We start from the raw sequence: 18,359 nt of genomic DNA, 5'->3' as shown, positions 1-18,359 counted from the left end.
GCAACATAAAGGAAATTACACAGCAACACTGAGCTGTCTGGATGTGATGTGCTTTGCTGTGATGTAAATAAATTGTTAGAAAGTTCTTTGTTTCCCTCTGCCTGTTTCCTCTCCCTGCTCTTCACTCCTCCCTCCTCTCCTCTTCACAACATATAATGGCCTGTATCACATGATACCACAGTGAGCTGGCCATCAGTCTTGCCTGAGTATGATGTATTTGAGCTGTTTTGAGTGAATGAGAAATTCAGGAGACTGATGGGACAGAAAGAAATGTCCTATAAGTGGGGAAGGAGGCTGATTTCCTTGATATGATATATCACAAAGTTTCTTGTATTCAACTGTACTATTGATTTATGCAAAGTTTTTTGAAAGTACAGTTTCCATACACTTATTGCCACTTGTTTCATGAATATGGCCATATGCAATACAACCAGCTTTTGCAAAGTTCCTGAAGATACGCAAGTCTGCCAATTGAAGTATATTCAGAAAATGGCTATTAAAACTGTTATCCAATGTTTTGTGAAAGTCATAGTTGAAGTTGGGGTGGGACTCTAATAATTACAATACTAGCAAATATGAATCAGGAAAGGAAAAGGAAACACAACTGAAAGTGTTTAATCTCTAGTAAACATATTGTGTAGATCTGCCAAGTACAGTAATAAAATTATAGAAATAATGTTAATTCACAATAATGATTTTAGCCAGAGGCACATTTCACATACTTACTTTATGAGTTTATATATTATTTTCTGAGATTAATGAAATCATCTATGGCAGGCTAATCTGGAAACTTTTCATATTAATTTAATTATACGATTCAGATAATTGTTTACAGGATGGACAAATTGAAACTGGAGCGTGTAACATCTGGTAATGACTTTTGTTGAGTGGAGCATTCCAATTTAAGAATTTTGAATGACTATTTAACATTGGCTTCATGTTCACCTTCGCTTACAATTGGAATAACATTTTTAGTAGAGTCGAATAGAAGAGCCGTTGAGAGGAGGGGGAACTGTGGGACAGGTACCGGGAAAGCCAAAGAGAGGTGAGTATAAGATTTTTCTTAACCCTTTCCCAGCTGAATCAATCTTATACTCACCTCTCATTGGCTCTCCTAATACATGTCCATCAGACACAAGTTCTTCCATTAGCTCTTCTATCTTCGTTATTGCCAGGTCTTTCATGCACTAGGCCCCACATAATCATGAAAAGGACTAGTGAAATGAAGCCAGCTCTAAGGGAGATAGATGATGGAAGATACAAGTACAGCCTCTAGTCCTTCCATTGACTCTACTATCTTCTGGCTTCTTCCATCATCCATCTTCTATTTTCCTTTCAGCCTGGTCTTTCATTCACTAGGCCCCACACCATAATGTGATGACTGGGGCCTAGTGAATGGGAGAACTGGCTATAGGAAAGCTAAAAGAAGACAAGATAAAAAAAAAACAAAAGATTCAAGAGGTGATAAGAGTACCAGAAGCTGTGGAACAGGTATGGGGAGGGGTGAGTATTATTTTTAACCCTTTCCTACCATCTTTATTCCAGAAATATAGCAGTCGACGTGCCCCCACTTTGCAAATCACAAATATACTGAATTCTCATGAATCCAAATTTGTGGAAAAAATGTTGATAAATTCAATTCACCTTGAAACGTTTTGCTCATTTCTATCCTTTAGTCATGGGAGTAAGACAATAAAATATACTTTTGATACTTAAAGAGTACCTATAACCAAACTTGGACTGCCTTTTCTATTTAATAAAAGAGTTGACAGTCACAGACTGGTCATTTTATTATGTATAAGTTAGTGTCAAAACAGCTCATAAGTGTTCCTAATGTCCCCCAAGAGGGCCTGAACTTCCATGTTGTAGCATTCCAGCATGCAGATTGAGATTCCACAGTGATTCACAGTGTTTGCACTAGTCCATCTCCGCTGAATACTTTAGTAAGCTGGCACGAAATGGTAACCGCTGTAATATTACTGTAAAAGCTTAGTAAAGTACCATATATGGCAGCAATGGTATAGTGCAAAGAGTGAGAACTCCCTTTTTCACTTTGGGAACAGCCATGGGGGTTGTGGTATCCCGCTATGCATACTCGGATCCCACAATCTGGAGGTTCGGGCCCGACTTAATAAAAAGCTTAGCCATTTTGGAGGACATGAGGAGTATTTATTGTCGGGATTTACACAAACTTACATTTAATAAAATCACTAGATAGTCTGTGGCTGCCAACTCTTTTATTAAATAAAAAGGGCAGGCCTATGTAGTCTTTAACAATGCCCTTATTAAGTTATAATATTGAAATATGATTATTAATTTATTCCTTTTAACCAACGGCAATTTGTGTGATACTTATACTATTGTATACTTTTTATAATAAATTTTATTTGCCTTACCCAATGCCTTTAAGAAAATTCTAAAAAAATAACATTTTCTAAAATACCATTATCAACATCCCCATGACAACGCATGCACTACAAATGAAGAGACCAATGAGATACCCTGTATCATTGAACACAATGGTGCTGTATATTCATTATCATTATGCAGAAAGAGCAAGATGTTCCTGCTTACTATTGGTAACTTTTAGTGCATTAATACATTTGTGGTATTGGTTACTGTGTAGAAGATGCATTGGCAGTACAGACACATTGCTGAAAAACTATGGAAACAGTAAAATGGGTAAAAATGTTTTTCTTTATAAAAGAAGTTACCAAATCTGGAAAAGCAAGGGCAATATTTATTTGATAGAATAGTGTCTTATTAATGCAATATGAAGGAGTTAAAGGGATTGTCCCACAAACAAAAGTACATTTTAACAAATAGACCTTGGAAAACTAAGCAGTTCCAAAATGTATTTGTAACCTATAAATGCACTCCTGATCTATCCTGTGTAACTAGCTGTGTCCAACTTTTCACTCCACTCCATGCATTGAAGAACATGGCAGTGCTATAGAATAAAAAAACATCACACAATGGTGAGGATTTAACAGGGCCTACTCCAAAAAGAGAAGGGCACCAATAAACTATCCCCTTCCCTCCAGACCAGAAGGCTACAGCAAGGGTTGGAGATCGATGATTACCCTTCTTCAAAGCATACAGAAAGTCTAGTCGTGCTCTTACCATCTACCTAGGCTGCCAGACTAGTAAAATAAAGAGATTGGCCTAGCCTAGAGAATGTTTTCAGTTCAAAACTGACTGGACCCTTGACTAGTATTTTAAAAATTCCCCATCTTAGTCAGAAGATTCAGAAAGGGGAGTGTGCTTAAAAAAAAAATTAAAGTCAGGTGCATGCCAAAGTGCAATGAAACTCAGCTGGGGTTCCAAAATCAGTGAGTTTAGGCACCCCAGTCAACTATTCTCTGGGGCACTTTGCACCTTGGGTCTACAAATCTACCTGATTTATCACGTGACATGTCACATGATCACCTGTGATAGATCATGTGATAGTTCACGTGAAATTAATTTGGCACAATATTAATTATAATATATTTTTTTTAGGCTGTGTGCCCACTATGCGCTTTTTAAGCGTTTCCGCAGCGGCAATTCCGCTGCAGAAACGCTTAAAAAACGCTTGGTAGAAGGTCTGCCATGTTCCCCAATGATAATCCGCATGTGCTGTGTACATGCTGCGGAAATTTCCGCTGCGGAAAAATCCGCAGCATTACCAATTATTTTGCGGAAGCGCAGCGTTTTCTCCGCCATTGACTTGCATTAGAACGCATGGAATCCGCATCCCTGCATCTGTAGTTGCGGAATCCATGCGTTTCAATGTGCGGATGGTACCCAGGTCTAGAGGAGAGGAGACTCTCCTCCGGACCCAGGTACCATAGAACCTGTAAAAAAAGAATAAAATAAAAAATATACATTATACTTACCTTCTGATGGCCCCCGGTGTCTTTATCCGATGCGTCCTGGCTTGCCGGCAGCTCGCAATGGTCTGAAAAGGACCTGCCGTGATGTCATTTAGTCATGTGACCGCTGACGTCGGCAAGCCATCAGAAGGTAAGTATATATATTTTTTTTACCATTCTTTTACGGTCACACTATATAAATCCATGCCAGTTGCATGGATTTATATAGTGTAACCAAGTTGTCAAGCACTTTCCAAGTGATGCTAAAATCGCTTGGAAAGCGCTTGTCAACCCGCATGCGGAAATGCAAGTGAAGAACGCTTCACATTCGCATGTCCCTGGCAGGAAAACGCATGTACAATCCACATGTCCAATCCGCATGTAAAATCCACATGCGTTTTTTCTGCCAGGGAGATGCAGAAACGCTCAAAAAAAATCCGGAACATTTCTGTATCGTGGGCACATAGCCTTACATTAATTGAATGACTCAATTAATTGTATTGTATTAATTGTATGACTCAATATTGAGCACACGTAGCCATCTATACACAGCGGGAGGCTGCACGGTGCCATCTATACACAGCGGGAGGCTGCACGTAGCCATCTATACACAGCGGGAGGCCGCACGTAGCCATCTATACACAGCGGGAGGCCGCACATAGCCATCTATACACAACGGGAGGCCGCACGTAGCCATCTATACACAGCGGGAGGCCGCATGGCGCCATCTATTCACAGCAGGAGGCCGCACAACGCCATCTATACACAGCGGGAGGCCGCAGGGCGCCCCCCCCAGAGTCAGCAGGAGGCCGCACGGTGCCATCTATACTCAGCAGGAGGCCGCACGTAGCCATCTATACACAGCAGGAGGCCGCACGGCGCCATCTATACACAGCAGTAGGCCGCACGGCGCCCCCCCCAGAGACAGCAGGAGGCCGCACGGCGCCATCTATACACAGCAGGAGGCCGCACGGCGCCATCTATACACAGCAGGAGGCCGCACGTAGCCATCTATACACAGCAGGAGGCCGCACGGCGCCATCTATACACAGCAGGAGGCCACACGGCGCCCCCCCCAGAGACAGCAGGAGGCCGCATGGCGCCATCTATACACAGCAGGAGGCCGCACGGCGCCATCTATACACAGCAGGAGGCCGCACGGCGCCATCTATACACAGCAGGAGGCCGCCCGGCGCCATCTATATACAGCAGGAGGCCGCACGGCGCCATCTATACACAGCAGAGGGCCGCACGGCGCCATCTATACACAGCAGAGGGCCGCACGGCGCCATCTATACACAGCAGGAGGCCGCACGGCGCCATCTATACACAGCAGGAGGCCGCACGGCGCCATCTATACACAGCAGGAGGCCGCACGGCGCCATCTATACACAGCAGGAGGCCGCACGGCGCCATCTATACACAGCAGAGGGCCGCACGGCACCATCTATGCACAGCAGAGGGCCGCACGGCGCCATCTATACACAGCAGAGGGCCGCACGGCGCCATCTATACACAGCAGGGGGCCGCACGGCACCATCTATATATAGTGGGAGGCCGCACGGCGCCATCTATACATAGTGGGAGGCCGCGCGGCGCCCCCCCCCCAGAGACAGCAGGAGGCCGCACGGCGCCAACTATACTCAGCAGGAGGCCGCTCGCAGTCACGCATGCAGTCACGCACACACACAAACATATACAGACATATACATACACGCATAAACACATTTGAAACACAAAAATACATATAAACAGACATCACACAATGATATCTGCCTGCACACACACACACATACATACATACATACATACATACATACACACACACACACACACACACAGACTCACCATTACTCGACTCCATTCTTCCTGCCTGCTCGCTCTTCTCCATTGCAGCAGTGCAGGCCGGGCGCGCACTGCGTGACGTCACAGCTAGGAGACATGGCCGCGCACAGGGCTGTGTCTCCTAGCAGTGACGCGGCCGGGCCAGCACAGGGAAGTTAACTGCTGCAGTGCTGGCCCGGCCGATGAAGAAGTAGTGGCGGCCGCTGCTGGGGGAGCGGTCCGAGGCCCACCCTCCCGCCACTGCTACCGGTATGTGCCGCGGCGGCCCGCACATATAATGAGGGCAATCCGGCATTAGACACCCTGCCTGGAGCCGCGGGCCCCCTGCAGGCCCGGGGCCCCGGGCGGTAGCCCAGATTGCCCTCATTATAATCCGCCTATGGTCCTGATGACTATATGAGCCATTCAGACTAGACCCCCATTCCTTCATTCCAGTGTGCATCGTATCATTGTACTAAAGTAGTCCCTGGACTTTTCCACCTTTTTCAAAGATATTACACCTAATCTTAGCCAAAAGTCCAAGAAACGGTAGCTGATAGTCACACGAATACCGCTTTTGGCTGTGGGATGTGGGGGGTACAGGGGGTACGTGTATGTTTACTCCTTTCCCTGATATATTTGCTAATTTGATCAAACAAATATCTACTGTATTACTGCTCATCAAAATCAAACCAGTGAAATACAACAACTGGACACCTAAACGGAGAATTTGGACAATATTTCACATCAGTATTGGCAAGCTAAAACCAGGAACAGTTCAAAAATACAGAAGTGGTGACGTGTTTCTATTATACTTTTTTTCTGATTGTTCCACTCCTGGTTTTGGCTTACAAATATTGATGTGAGAAATGAGAAACTGACCAAAATACTGCCATGTGAATGTAGTCTTTAATGAAGGCATTAAATGAATTCTGTGCAGCCCTCAGAGTGAAGAAGCTGATCAAAAGTCTGGTGAAATAGCATGGACACTTGCTGGTTAGATGAAGGAGCAAGCATATATTTTACATGGACTTTTTTCTGGCTCCTTCACACTGAGGGCTGCGTTGAATGACTTCTCAATGGGCGAGTCTAATCAAGGATTGACAGCTATCTCTGATATAGGTGTGTGACAGCCTACTACATTCCCACACAAAGAGGGTAATACAGATATGATGTTGAAAGCCCACAACTAAACGTAAAGATTTAGGCTGTGTTACATCTAGTTAGCTTCAGATGGTAGCATATACTGTGGATAGGTGCTTTACAATCTTTTAGTCATCATCTAAAGAAATGGTTGCATGTTAGTGTAATAATACACAATGGTGGAAAAACTGCACATCTGTAACTGAAACTAAATATGTTTTTATTTAATTTAATAAACATTTTTGATATCATTACATTGTTCTACAATTAAAGTGATTTGACCTTTATAAAAGCATCTTATTACAGGCATGACAAAAAGCCATAAGGTCCAATAGCATTTCTTAGAATGGGGCCACTTCAGCATTAAAATAGCATTAAAAATAATTTAGAATATAGATTAGTATCTTTATGGGTTTTTTTTATCCCATACAGTATATTTTTCTTTTCTCCTCCTCCTCCACACCCAATCACTTACCTTGGTGGATCCCTTTACAGGGTATTTTAGTTCTGCTTAGGCTTTTGGCTCTTGACCTGCTATAGCAGTAATCATGCTTACACACACATTATTTGCACTGCTCTTACCTTCACAATTTTTGCCATCACCAAGGAGTTTATAGCCTGCAGGGCAGGAGCACCGGTAAGATCCAGGAGTGTTAATGCAAGCATGTACACAAAGCCGGGTTATTCCTCTTGCTTTGTACACTTCACATTCATTAACATCTACAAGAAAATACACATTCAGATATGCTAAACTTCTTTATATATCTCTGCAGTCAGCACTGCAATTTATAGTATGCAGACCTATACTATAAGAAATAGCTGCAATGCAAGTGTTTTGCATACAATATGTCATGATAGGCAAACTTTATCTAACAGCTTAAACCTAAAGGTTATTTTCCAAGTTCAGAATATTGATAACCTAAGGATTTTTTTATTAGATTATTGATGACCTAATCCTTAGGATAAGCCATTATTTTTTCCCTCACTTCCCCAACACTCAAGTATTTAAGAGAGCCGCAATGTTCATGGAGTGTTGCAGCCTCTTCTGCTTCGATTATCGGCAAAGTGTGTACACAGGAGTGGCAATGCAGGGCATCGCAGCTTTGTTCCATTTACTTCAGTACCCTGCACCACCACTTCTCTTGATAATGCTTTATTAAGAAGAGGTATTAACATATTCCTCCCCATTACTGCTTATAATGTCCACACATCACTATTCAACAAAACCTATAGAACTGACTCTCTTTTTAAAGGGAATCTGTCAGTAAGATCAACCCTGCACCTCTGACCTCCAAACTGGGCAAAACTGTAACTGAAAAAGACCTGGGTGTATTGGTGGACGACAAGCTCACATTTAGTGGCCAGTGTCAGGCAGCTGCTGCAAAGGCAAATAAAATAATGGGATGCATTAAAAGAGGCATAGATGTTCATGAGGAGAACATAATTTTACCTCTATACAAGTCATTAGTGCGACCACACTTAGAATACTGTGTACAGTTCTGGTCTCTGGTGTATAAGAAAGACATAGCTGAACAAGAGCAGGTGCAGAGAAGAGCGACCAAGGTTATTAGAGGACTGGGGGGTCTGCAATACCAAGACAGGTTATTACACTTGGGGTTATTTAGTTTGGAAAAACAAAGGCTTAGGGGTGATCTTATTACTATGAACAAGTATATAAGGGGACAGTACAAAGACCTTTCTACTGATCCTTTTACTCTGAGGCCAGAGACGGGGACAAGGGGGCATCTTCTACGTCTGGAGGAAAGAAGGTTTAATCATAATCACAGACGCGGATTCTTTACAGTAAGAGCAGTGAGACTATGGGACTCTCTGCCGCATGATGTTGTAATGAGTGAGTCACTATTAAAATTTAAGAAGGGCATGGATGCCTTTCTTGAAAAGTATAATATTACAGGTTATATATACTAGATTCCTTGATAGAGCGTTGATCCAGGGAACTAGTCTGATTGTCGTATGGAGTTGGGAAGGAATTTTTTTCCCCAATGTGGAGCTTAGTGTTTGCCACATGGGGTTTTTTGCCTTCCTCTGGATCAACATGTTAGGCTATGGGTTGAACTAGATGGACTTAGTCTTCCTTCAACCTTAAAAACTATGACTATGACTATATATGGGCATGTGTAGCACCCTGAGGATTCGGCTGCTACAGGAGTATTGCACCTCAACCCAGAGGTGTGATATTCCACTCCCGGGTAAGGAAGGAGTGTGGAACTGAGCTCAGATAGACTGCATGCACTACATACATCCCATTCCAGAGGAGCAGGCCGACGGCACTCCCACTTAGAAATGTGCAGGTGCGACCGAGCCTGTTCCTGGCTGGAGTGGGAGGGGGGAGGAACATCCCATGTAGTGTAGGGGCAGATAGGGGGAGCAGTCTGGGTAGTGGTAGGAGCTCATTGGGTGCTGGTCACCTGAGCTCACACATAGAGGGCTATATAAGGTGGGCACCATCAAAGATCAGGGTCAGACGCAGAGAGTAAGTCTGCTGCAGAGGAAGTCAGCCTGCAGCAAGGGAGCAGAACAGACCTGAGCCTGAAGAGTGAGAGAGTGGAGTACAGAAAGACCCAGAGGGGGACAAAGAAGGGACCCAAGAACCCAAATAAGAACACCGGGTGAGGAGTCAGCAGAAGGGTACCGGAACCCAAGCTGGTGGGGGTAAAGACATTCCCCAGCCAGAGACCGGAGACCGTGGGCAGAGTCTGTCACGGTCACCCACTACATTCACCCTGAAGGCACACCACATGGAGGGTCAGGGAACCTGAGGCCAAAGGTTGCCCAACAGAAGGCCCGAGGGAGCTGGATTTAGGTGAATCACTGGTGGGGACGGCTGAAGGAAGGACAGAGGGAGAGCTCAGGGCCACGCTCCGGACTTGTTTGGGGGTTGGCCGGATCCAGGACCTGGTGGACGCAGCACGGCTCGGGAGGTCACTTGGAGCTAGAGTGACCAGGAACATCTGCAGTAAGTAAAGACCCTTAACTGCACTACCCGAGTCTGTAATCATTACCGGCTGCACCGCACCACCACAACCCCCATCCTCTGCGCCTGTCCCCTCTGAGGCTATACCCCTCCCGTTGGGGGTTATCCCACCAAGCTGCGCATCCACCATCAGCCTCAGCGGACCCTGCAGCAGCGGCGGCCACAGTGACCGCATCACAACGGGTGGCGTAGTCGACACAACGAACTTTAATAACATCAGTAAAGACTGCCACATAACCCTGAGCTTGACGCCCTGGGCACGGGACCGGGTCACAGCCGCTCGGAGACTACAACCCCCCCCCCATCTGATCCGGTGCCGGGTATTCCCCTCAAAACGGAATATGTCCCAGGGGGCGCGTCAACTTTGGCGTAGTCGGCAGGATTACGTGCCCGCAACACCCGGGTACTGCGTGCCTGAAGAAAAGTGCAAGTTTACCTCAGAGAGAAGTCTCCCGCCGGTTCCGGAGGGTCCACGCCATCGGACTCCATCACCAGTCGTTTCCCGCCGATTGTCCGCCATTTCCAGCTTGTTCCCGCCATCTGCCGAGTTTCCCGCCACTGGGAAGCGATTCCCGCCAAAACCGCAGATTTCCCGCCTTGGAAGAGCAGCGGACGCCATTATGGGCGTGCCAAAGGAGGGCGAGAGGCCACCTCCCATCGTGGGCCAGGACAGAAAATGGCGCCAAAAGTGGAAACCGCCCCCACCAACAGAGACTGTGATGCTGGAGGTGTCTGTCAGCGTGAAAGAACTCCCCCTGGAGCTGACAGTCACCGAGTTGCCCCGGGACCGCCCTCGAAGTGGGAGGAGACGAAAGAAAAGAGCAAAGATGGGTGTCGCTTGGAGCAGTGTAGAACGAGCGCACCCGGAGGCAGGAAGCCTGGAAAGGAGCAGCAGAAAAGCTCACCCGGAGATGGAAAGAGAGCAGAACAGCACCGGCCCGCTGGCCAGGAGTCTGCTAGAGACCGAGGAAGGAGGGCAGAGCAGCACCGGCCCGCTGGCCAGGAGCCTGCCGGAAGCAGAGCAGAGCAGCACCGACCCGATGGTCAGGAGCCTGCTGGAGTCAACAACCCCGCTAGGCTTAGCGGAGATCCTGGCGCAGCTTCCCCGAGATCGGGAGTGCGCGCGGAGTGCCCTGGAGGGCCTCGCGGGAAGGATGGCCCGAGTGCAGAGGGAGATCCTGGCGGAGTGGGGCCGGGAGATGGCCCAGCAAGCTGGAACCCGTCCACTTAACCCGCTCCCTTGGAAGAAGACATCGACTGCCTCTGCGGATGACGCGGGAGGACCCAAGGCCGGAGACGGCGCAGAAGAGGGAGCGAGACGCATGGCCGCAGGTAAGGGGGATGCCTATACCCCATACCGGAAGACCGCTTACCTGCCCCAGCTCCCCGTCGCAGAGCCCGAAGGTCCCCCGGCCGTACCCGAGACCGCCATGACATCGCCACCGACTAGGCCCCGACCGGAAGCCGCCGTCGCGACCCCGATGACGTCACGCATCGTGACCCGGAGCGTGGCGCCGGAAGAGGAGCCTCCGGCCTGGTCACAGGGCCTAGCATTTCCGGGCGCCGCATCCAAAGCAGAGCCATCTACCTCCGCGGAGCCTCCGGCCTGGTCGCAAGGCCAGGTAACCCAGGGCGCCGCCGTATTAACGGTGCCCTGGGCAACCCGGGCGCCACCACCACCGCGCCCGCGCCCGTAATACCAAGAGTGCCGCATCTGGGAGGAGTCAGAGGACCCGGACGGGTCTGAAGAAACCACCAGCCGTAAGATAAGAGCAGGAGGCAGACGCCGTTGAGTGCGGCAGAGCAGGAGACTGTATATAGTTGCCTGTCGGGGCACAGTGAATCGGAACTGAAACTGAAACTGGAACTGTTGTTGCTGCTAAAATAGTCCCCGTTGGGACCAGCGAACTGTTACCTGTAACCCTTTCCATACCAGGCTGAGGACTGTGAGCAGCCATCCCTTTCCCTTTACCTGGCCGGGGACTGAGAACGGCCAAAATTTCCCTGTACATAGTTGCGCGTCCTAAAGCGCCCCTACCGGTTTTATAGGAAAAACCATTTTTCTAAAAGACTGTCGCACTCTACCTGGTCACGAGTTGCACGGTGACCAGAGGAACAGAAGAGAGAAAGAGACGACGAGAATGTTGTTTACCTGAAAAAGTTTATATATATATTTATATAGTATTTCGTATAATATTTAATATGTTTTACATGTTTATAAAATGTTGTATGTTTTGGTGTTTTTTGTCTTTGCAGCCCGAGGACGTGCTGTGATTTACCAGGGGGGAATGTAGCACCCTGAGGATTCGGCTGCTACAGGAGTATTGCACCTCAACCCAGAGGTGTGATATTCCACTCCCGGGTAAGGAAGGAGTGTGGAACTGAGCTCAGATAGACTGCATGCACTACATACATCCCATTCCAGAGGAGCAGGCCGACGGCACTCCCACTTAGAAATGTGCAGGTGCGACCGAGCCTGTTCCTGGCTGGAGTGGGAGGGGGGAGGAACATCCCATGTAGTGTAGGGGCAGATAGGGGGAGCAGTCTGGGTAGTGGTAGGAGCTCATTGGGTGCTGGTCACCTGAGCTCACACATAGAGGGCTATATAAGGTGGGCACCATCAAAGATCAGGGTCAGACGCAGAGAGTAAGTCTGCTGCAGAGGAAGTCAGCCTGCAGCAAGGGAGCAGAACAGACCTGAGCCTGAAGAGTGAGAGAGTGGAGTACAGAAAGACCCAGAGGGGGACAAAGAAGGGACCCAAGAACCCAAATAAGAACACCGGGTGAGGAGTCAGCAGAAGGGTACCGGAACCCAAGCTGGTGGGGGTAAAGACATTCCCCAGCCAGAGACCGGAGACCGTGGGCAGAGTCTGTCACGGTCACCCACTACATTCACCCTGAAGGCACACCACATGGAGGGTCAGGGAACCTGAGGCCAAAGGTTGCCCAACAGAAGGCCCGAGGGAGCTGGATTTAGGTGAATCACTGGTGGGGACGGCTGAAGGAAGGACAGAGGGAGAGCTCAGGGCCACGCTCCGGACTTGTTTGGGGGTTGGCCGGATCCAGGACCTGGTGGACGCAGCACGGCTCGGGAGGTCACTTGGAGCTAGAGTGACCAGGAACATCTGCAGTAAGTAAAGACCCTTAACTGCACTACCCGAGTCTGTAATCATTACCGGCTGCACCGCACCACCACAACCCCCATCCTCTGCGCCTGTCCCCTCTGAGGCTATACCCCTCCCGTTGGGGGTTATCCCACCAAGCTGCGCATCCACCATCAGCCTCAGCGGACCCTGCAGCAGCGGCGGCCACAGTGACCGCATCACAACGGGTGGCGTAGTCGACACAACGAACTTTAATAACATCAGTAAAGACTGCCACATAACCCTGAGCTTGACGCCCTGGGCACGGGACCGGGTCACAGCCGCTCGGAGACTACAACCCCCCCCCCATCTGATCCGGTGCCGGGTATTCCCCTCAAAACGAAATATGTCCCAGGGGGCGCGTCACATGCAGGTCTTTGAAATGCAAATTCATCAACGCCTGTATATCTTCTATCTGTTGCTGCATTCCAGAGTGATTAACATTTTAATTTATATTGAAATGAGGCATAAAGTGTTCTGAACATTACAGAGCACTTAAAGAGCCCCTGCCTCCTGAGCTTGTTCTCCTGCCTAGCACCATCCTGTTTAGCTTGATTGATAGAGCACTGTCTGTGTGGCTTCAGGAGCCAGGCAAGGAAATCCAACAGTGAGCTAACAATCAAGCTAAAGAGGCTTGTGTTGGGTAAGGAAAGAAGCTAACAATCTCTAGATGTAGTAGCTCCTTAAATATTCTTAAGTGCACTTATAGCCCAGTGCACTTAATGCCTCATTTGCATATGAATTAGAATGCTGATTACTCAGTAATGCAGAAACAGATAGAAGATATAAAGGTGTCAATGGATTTACCTGCATGCCCATAAATGCAGTTTAGGGTGGTGATCTTACTGACAGATTTTTTTTTTTTACAATGCATTGTATACATTTTTTCTTCTGACACTGTGTATACAGCTACACTTTTTGTCTGAATTCTCTCTTTATTACAAATATATTTTAAAATGTTTTACTTACCTTGACATAAGTTATTTTCTGCAGTACCACTCATCTGGAAGCCAGGATCACAGCTACAGTGCTGAGTGTGATCTACTCTGGTGCAGCTGGCTTTGCGACTTAATGCAGCATCATTGACTACTGGTGAGTCGGATGGTGCTAAACAGACAAGTTGAAAGAAAAAAAATATTTAAAAATGGATTCTGTGGGATTAGAAAACCATGGCTGCCTTAGTGCAAAAACTATTCTAGTCTACTAGTCTGTGTCTAGTACTACAGATCATTAATATTCAGCTTTAAAATGCTCTACATCTACAAAATGCATGTCCTATATTAGTATAATATAATACAGAAATGTTCTATACCTGTAGGTGTTTTAATATGGCAGTTGGTTCCTCTCCATTCTGGAGGACAGTTACATTTGTATTGATTTGTTCCTTCCACACATGTGCCTCCATTTAGACAGGGTTGGCTACTGCAAGGCCTGATGTCTACAACAAAAATACTATAAATCAGTTTCAAGTTAGTAAAGATGTCAGCAGGGTCAGGCTGAAATTATTCAGCCTCACCAATCAAAACAATATTAGAAGTAAACACGTTATTATTAGTTTGATGCGTCTGATACTCTCCATTGTAGAACATGTATAATCTTACATTGAATGCAGAGATATAGCTAAGGGTTTAGCTCATAAGGGTCTTAATAAAAGTAATAATACCCACTGAGGTTCCCACATATAGTAAAGCCCCCAAGTCCCACCCATATAATGCCTCCTGAGCCCCCAACATACTGTAATAAAGTTTTGCACATATAGTTATAATGTACCCTGAATTCCAGCTTGTATAATAATGCTCCCTCAGTTCCTGCACATATATTTGTAATGGCCCCTGAGTCATCCCATACCCAGTAATAATCACAGCATACAGAGGAGAAAAAAACTGACATCCTGTGCGTGTCCCTGCCATTCTGTAGTCCACAGGCCTAAAACGACCTGCGGCTTATAGAATGTAGAGTGATAGGGCAGGAAGACCATGGCTCCCTGTGCTACCACAGAATTTAACTGTATAAGAATGCTATGCATGCCGATACAATTAAGAGTGGCGGTTGCTCCAGGTAGGCCCATCTATGCAAGTTGGCCAGGGCCAACTGTCCCTTCTGCCCCACCGGTAAGTATGCTACTGGTTGAACTCTAAGAATTAGCATTAAAGGGATTCTGTCACCCCCTGTGACATAACTAACCTATTAATATGGGCATACAGGTGATAGAAATGTAAATCTTTTCATACCTGTATGCCTTATATTAATATTTTTGATGTTCTGAAATCTAATATTATACCTTTTTGGTAATGATTGCTCCAGGCACCAGGCCAATAAGGAATCCCCACCTCTTCTCTCTATTATCATAGAACCCCCCTCCCCTGCACATTACAGTGTCCTGTTGCGGAGCTGCAATCTCGCACCTGCGCGTTAAAATCCCGCCACGATCCTCCCTCTCTCCCTCCCACGAGTCTCGGTGACCCAACGGCGCATGTGCAGAAAATCATAGACTAGTGTATTCAGTGATCTTCTGCGCCTCTGCGCAGGCCCCAGCAGTGACGAAGTGGGCTGTGCGGCGAAGGAAGGACAATGATGATGAGGAGGGGCTGTGCAGAGAAGGGGGGATGATGGTGAGGAGGGGCTGTGTGGAGAAAGGGGGACTATGATGATGAGGAGGGGCTGTGTGGAGAAGGAGGTGACGATGAGGGGCTGTGTACAGAAGGGGGGATGATGAGGAGGGGCTGTGTGGAGAAGGGGGATGATGAGGAGGGCCTGTGTAGAGAAGGGGGGACAATGATGAGGAGGAGGGGCTGTGTGGAGAAGGAGATGACGATGAGTGGCTGTGTGGAGAAGGGGGCGATAATGATGGGCTGTGTGAAGAAGGAGGGATGATGATGATGATGGGCTGTGTGGAGAAAGGGAGATTATGAGGAGGGGCTGTGCGGAGAAGGAGGGACGATCATGAGGAGGGGCTCTGCAGAGAAGGGGGATGAAGAGGGGCTGCACGGAGAATGGGGGACGATAAAAATGGGCTGTGAAGAGAAGGGGGGACGATGATTTTGATGAGGGGCTGTGAGGAGAAGGGGATGATGATGATGAGGGGCTGTGCGGAGAAGGAGTGATGAGGGACTGTGAAGAGAAGGGATGATGATGATGGGTTGTGTGAAGAAGGGGGGATGATGATGATCGACTCTGTGTAGAAGGGGGAAATGATGATGGGCTGTGTAGAAAATGGGATTATGAGGAAGGGCTGTGCGGAGAAGGGGAGATTATAAGGGTGGCTGTGCGGAGAAGGACGATTATGAGGAAGGGCTCTGCAGAAAAGGAGGGATGATGATGAGGGGCTGTGCAGAGAAAGGGGGTGATGATGAGGGGCTGTGCGGAGAAGGGGGGATGATGATGATGAGGGGCTATGTGGAGAATGAATTATGTGGAGGGGCTGTGTGGAGAAGGGGGATGATGATGAGGGGCTGTGCGGAGAAGGGGGAATTATGAGGAAGGCTGTGCAAAGAGGGGGAAATTATGAGGAGGGGCTGTGTGGAGAAGGAGGGATTATGAGGAAAGGGCTGTGCGGAGAAGGGAGAATGATGATGAGGGGCTGTGTGGAGAAGGGGGGGACGATGATGATGAGGGGCTGTGAGGAGAAGGGAGGATGATTAAGAGGGGCTGTGCGGAGAAGGGGGCGATGATGATGGACTGTGTGAAAAAGGGGGGATGATGATGATTGGCTGTGTGGAGAAGGGGGTTTGAACAGTCATTCTGTGCTGACAGAGTCACTTTTAGACCCTTAAAAATATTAGTTAGCTGTAAGGCCGGACAGGAACTAAAATTCAGAAAGGAAGTAATCCCCGGCACTCACGTGTTCAATGAATAATTGCTCTTTTATTTCATTGCTCCAAAGGACTTTGTTGAAAAAAGCCTGGGACAGGCTGAAACGTCCTTTGGAGCATTGAAATGAAAGAGCAATTATTCATTGAACACGTGAGTGCCGGGAATTACTTCCTTTCTGCATATTTTACTCCACCTGCACCACGCTAGCGGAGTGCTGATCCATTATTCCTGTGTCCAGGGACTAAAATTCAGCCTTTCCATTTGAAGATACACAGGCCCACTTGTCACGTGGTGAATGTATAATATCTTTGTGCACTTGTAGCTTACAAGAAGTGAGGTGAGTGTGATGCGCCCAGGGGATGGGGACGACTCGGCGACCGGGCCTTGTTGGTAGTTGTGGGGGATGCCGCGGTGGCCGGCTCCCGGGGCTGTACTCTGAGGTCACTCTTAAAAGAAAGCAAGGAATTGGGGGAAAAGGTGTATGGGAAAGGGGATAGTTCGTGACGCCACCCGTGGTGTCTGGTGAGACTCACCAGCGTTGCTACCGTCCTCTGAGGCCGGTGGTCAGGCAGCTTAGTTGGTGCAGCTCCCCACAGGTGGAGCAGGGCCTCAGGGCAGCGTAGGAGAAGGGATGCAGGACAGAGGGGACCCAGCCGGGTCGGAGGAAGAATAGGCACACACACGACAGTTCACTTCAGTACCTTTACTGGTGGTGTTCCAGGCACGATCCAGGGCACTGTAGGGTGAAGGGTGCATTTCAGGACTCTCCTCAGTGAGCAGGTGTGGGGCCTCCTGCTTCTTGCCTTTTCCTGTTAAGTTTATGACCTGCCTGGAGCTAGGCCTAACTTGATCTCTGTCTTGCACCGGCTAACCTGGTGGTAGGACCTTCTGTTGGAGTTCACACTCCCTGGTCTCCTGGGCCTCAGTGACTCCTGACCCTGGTATAACGGTCAGCTTTTGGTGTTCCTGGGACATGTAGTTCGCCAGGGATTCCGGTAGTTTCTGCTGGTCGTAGAGATCCCTGCAGACGCGAACCCGGTGTCCGGTAAATGCTTGTGGGGTGAGCTGGTTAAGCTCCTCTGCCCCCTATGTAGCTCGCTTACTCCACTTGCCTTCGGCACTCAGGGCCCTAACTAGGCTTCACACTGGCAGTAGGCCTCTCTACTCTTCACCGCTCTTATGGCGTCGGCACGCCTTAGGCTCACTGACTGAGCTTCCTGAGTCTGGGCTGGACTGGCAACTTCTCTGACTGCAGCAGACTTTAGACTGAGCTGCCTAGCTCCACCTTCCTTATTTATATCCCTATCTGGCTCCCTCTGCTGGTCTAAGGTGGAAGGTGGAGGTGTGTGAATGCTATGAGGGCCTCTTGTGGAGGAATCCGTCTATGCACCCCTCTAGGATCTGTGGCACCAATGCACAGCAGGGCGCCACAAGTGTAACAGCTGTAACATAGTCACAGCTGCGTCCTGTATTACAGTTCAGTCCTATTTATTGCTCTTAGCTGCAGGACCAAGTAAAGTTGGTATTTACGTACAGAGCTGGGTCTCGTTGATAGTGAAGAGGATGCTGCGTTCTCCATAGTGTTGCA

At 48.1% G+C, this 18,359-nt stretch overlaps 1 protein-coding gene across 1 annotated transcript in view; it reads right to left on the bottom strand.

The window, feature by feature from the left end:
* The window catches only part of FBLN7 (fibulin 7), a 250,444-nt gene that overhangs the window by 31,897 nt on the left and 200,188 nt on the right, over positions 1-18,359 (bottom strand). Inside the window, exons 4-6 of the mRNA XM_073672785.1 lie at positions 14,271-14,396; positions 13,928-14,065; positions 7,404-7,541 (exon numbers count right to left, since the gene is read on the bottom strand). Coding sequence (XP_073528886.1) covers positions 7,404-7,541; positions 13,928-14,065; positions 14,271-14,396 — 402 coding nt within the window. The remainder of the gene's footprint in view (positions 1-7,403; positions 7,542-13,927; positions 14,066-14,270; positions 14,397-18,359) is intronic.

Source organism: Phyllobates terribilis, unplaced genomic scaffold (assembly GCF_046119375.1).
Source record: "Phyllobates terribilis strain yellow unplaced genomic scaffold, ASM4611937v1 Scaffold_3__8_contigs__length_932513732, whole genome shotgun sequence".
NCBI classification, from domain to species: domain Eukaryota; kingdom Metazoa; phylum Chordata; class Amphibia; order Anura; family Dendrobatidae; genus Phyllobates; species Phyllobates terribilis.
The sequence above is the reverse complement of the archived record's forward strand: the minus strand, read 5'-3'. Positions and strand labels throughout refer to the sequence as shown.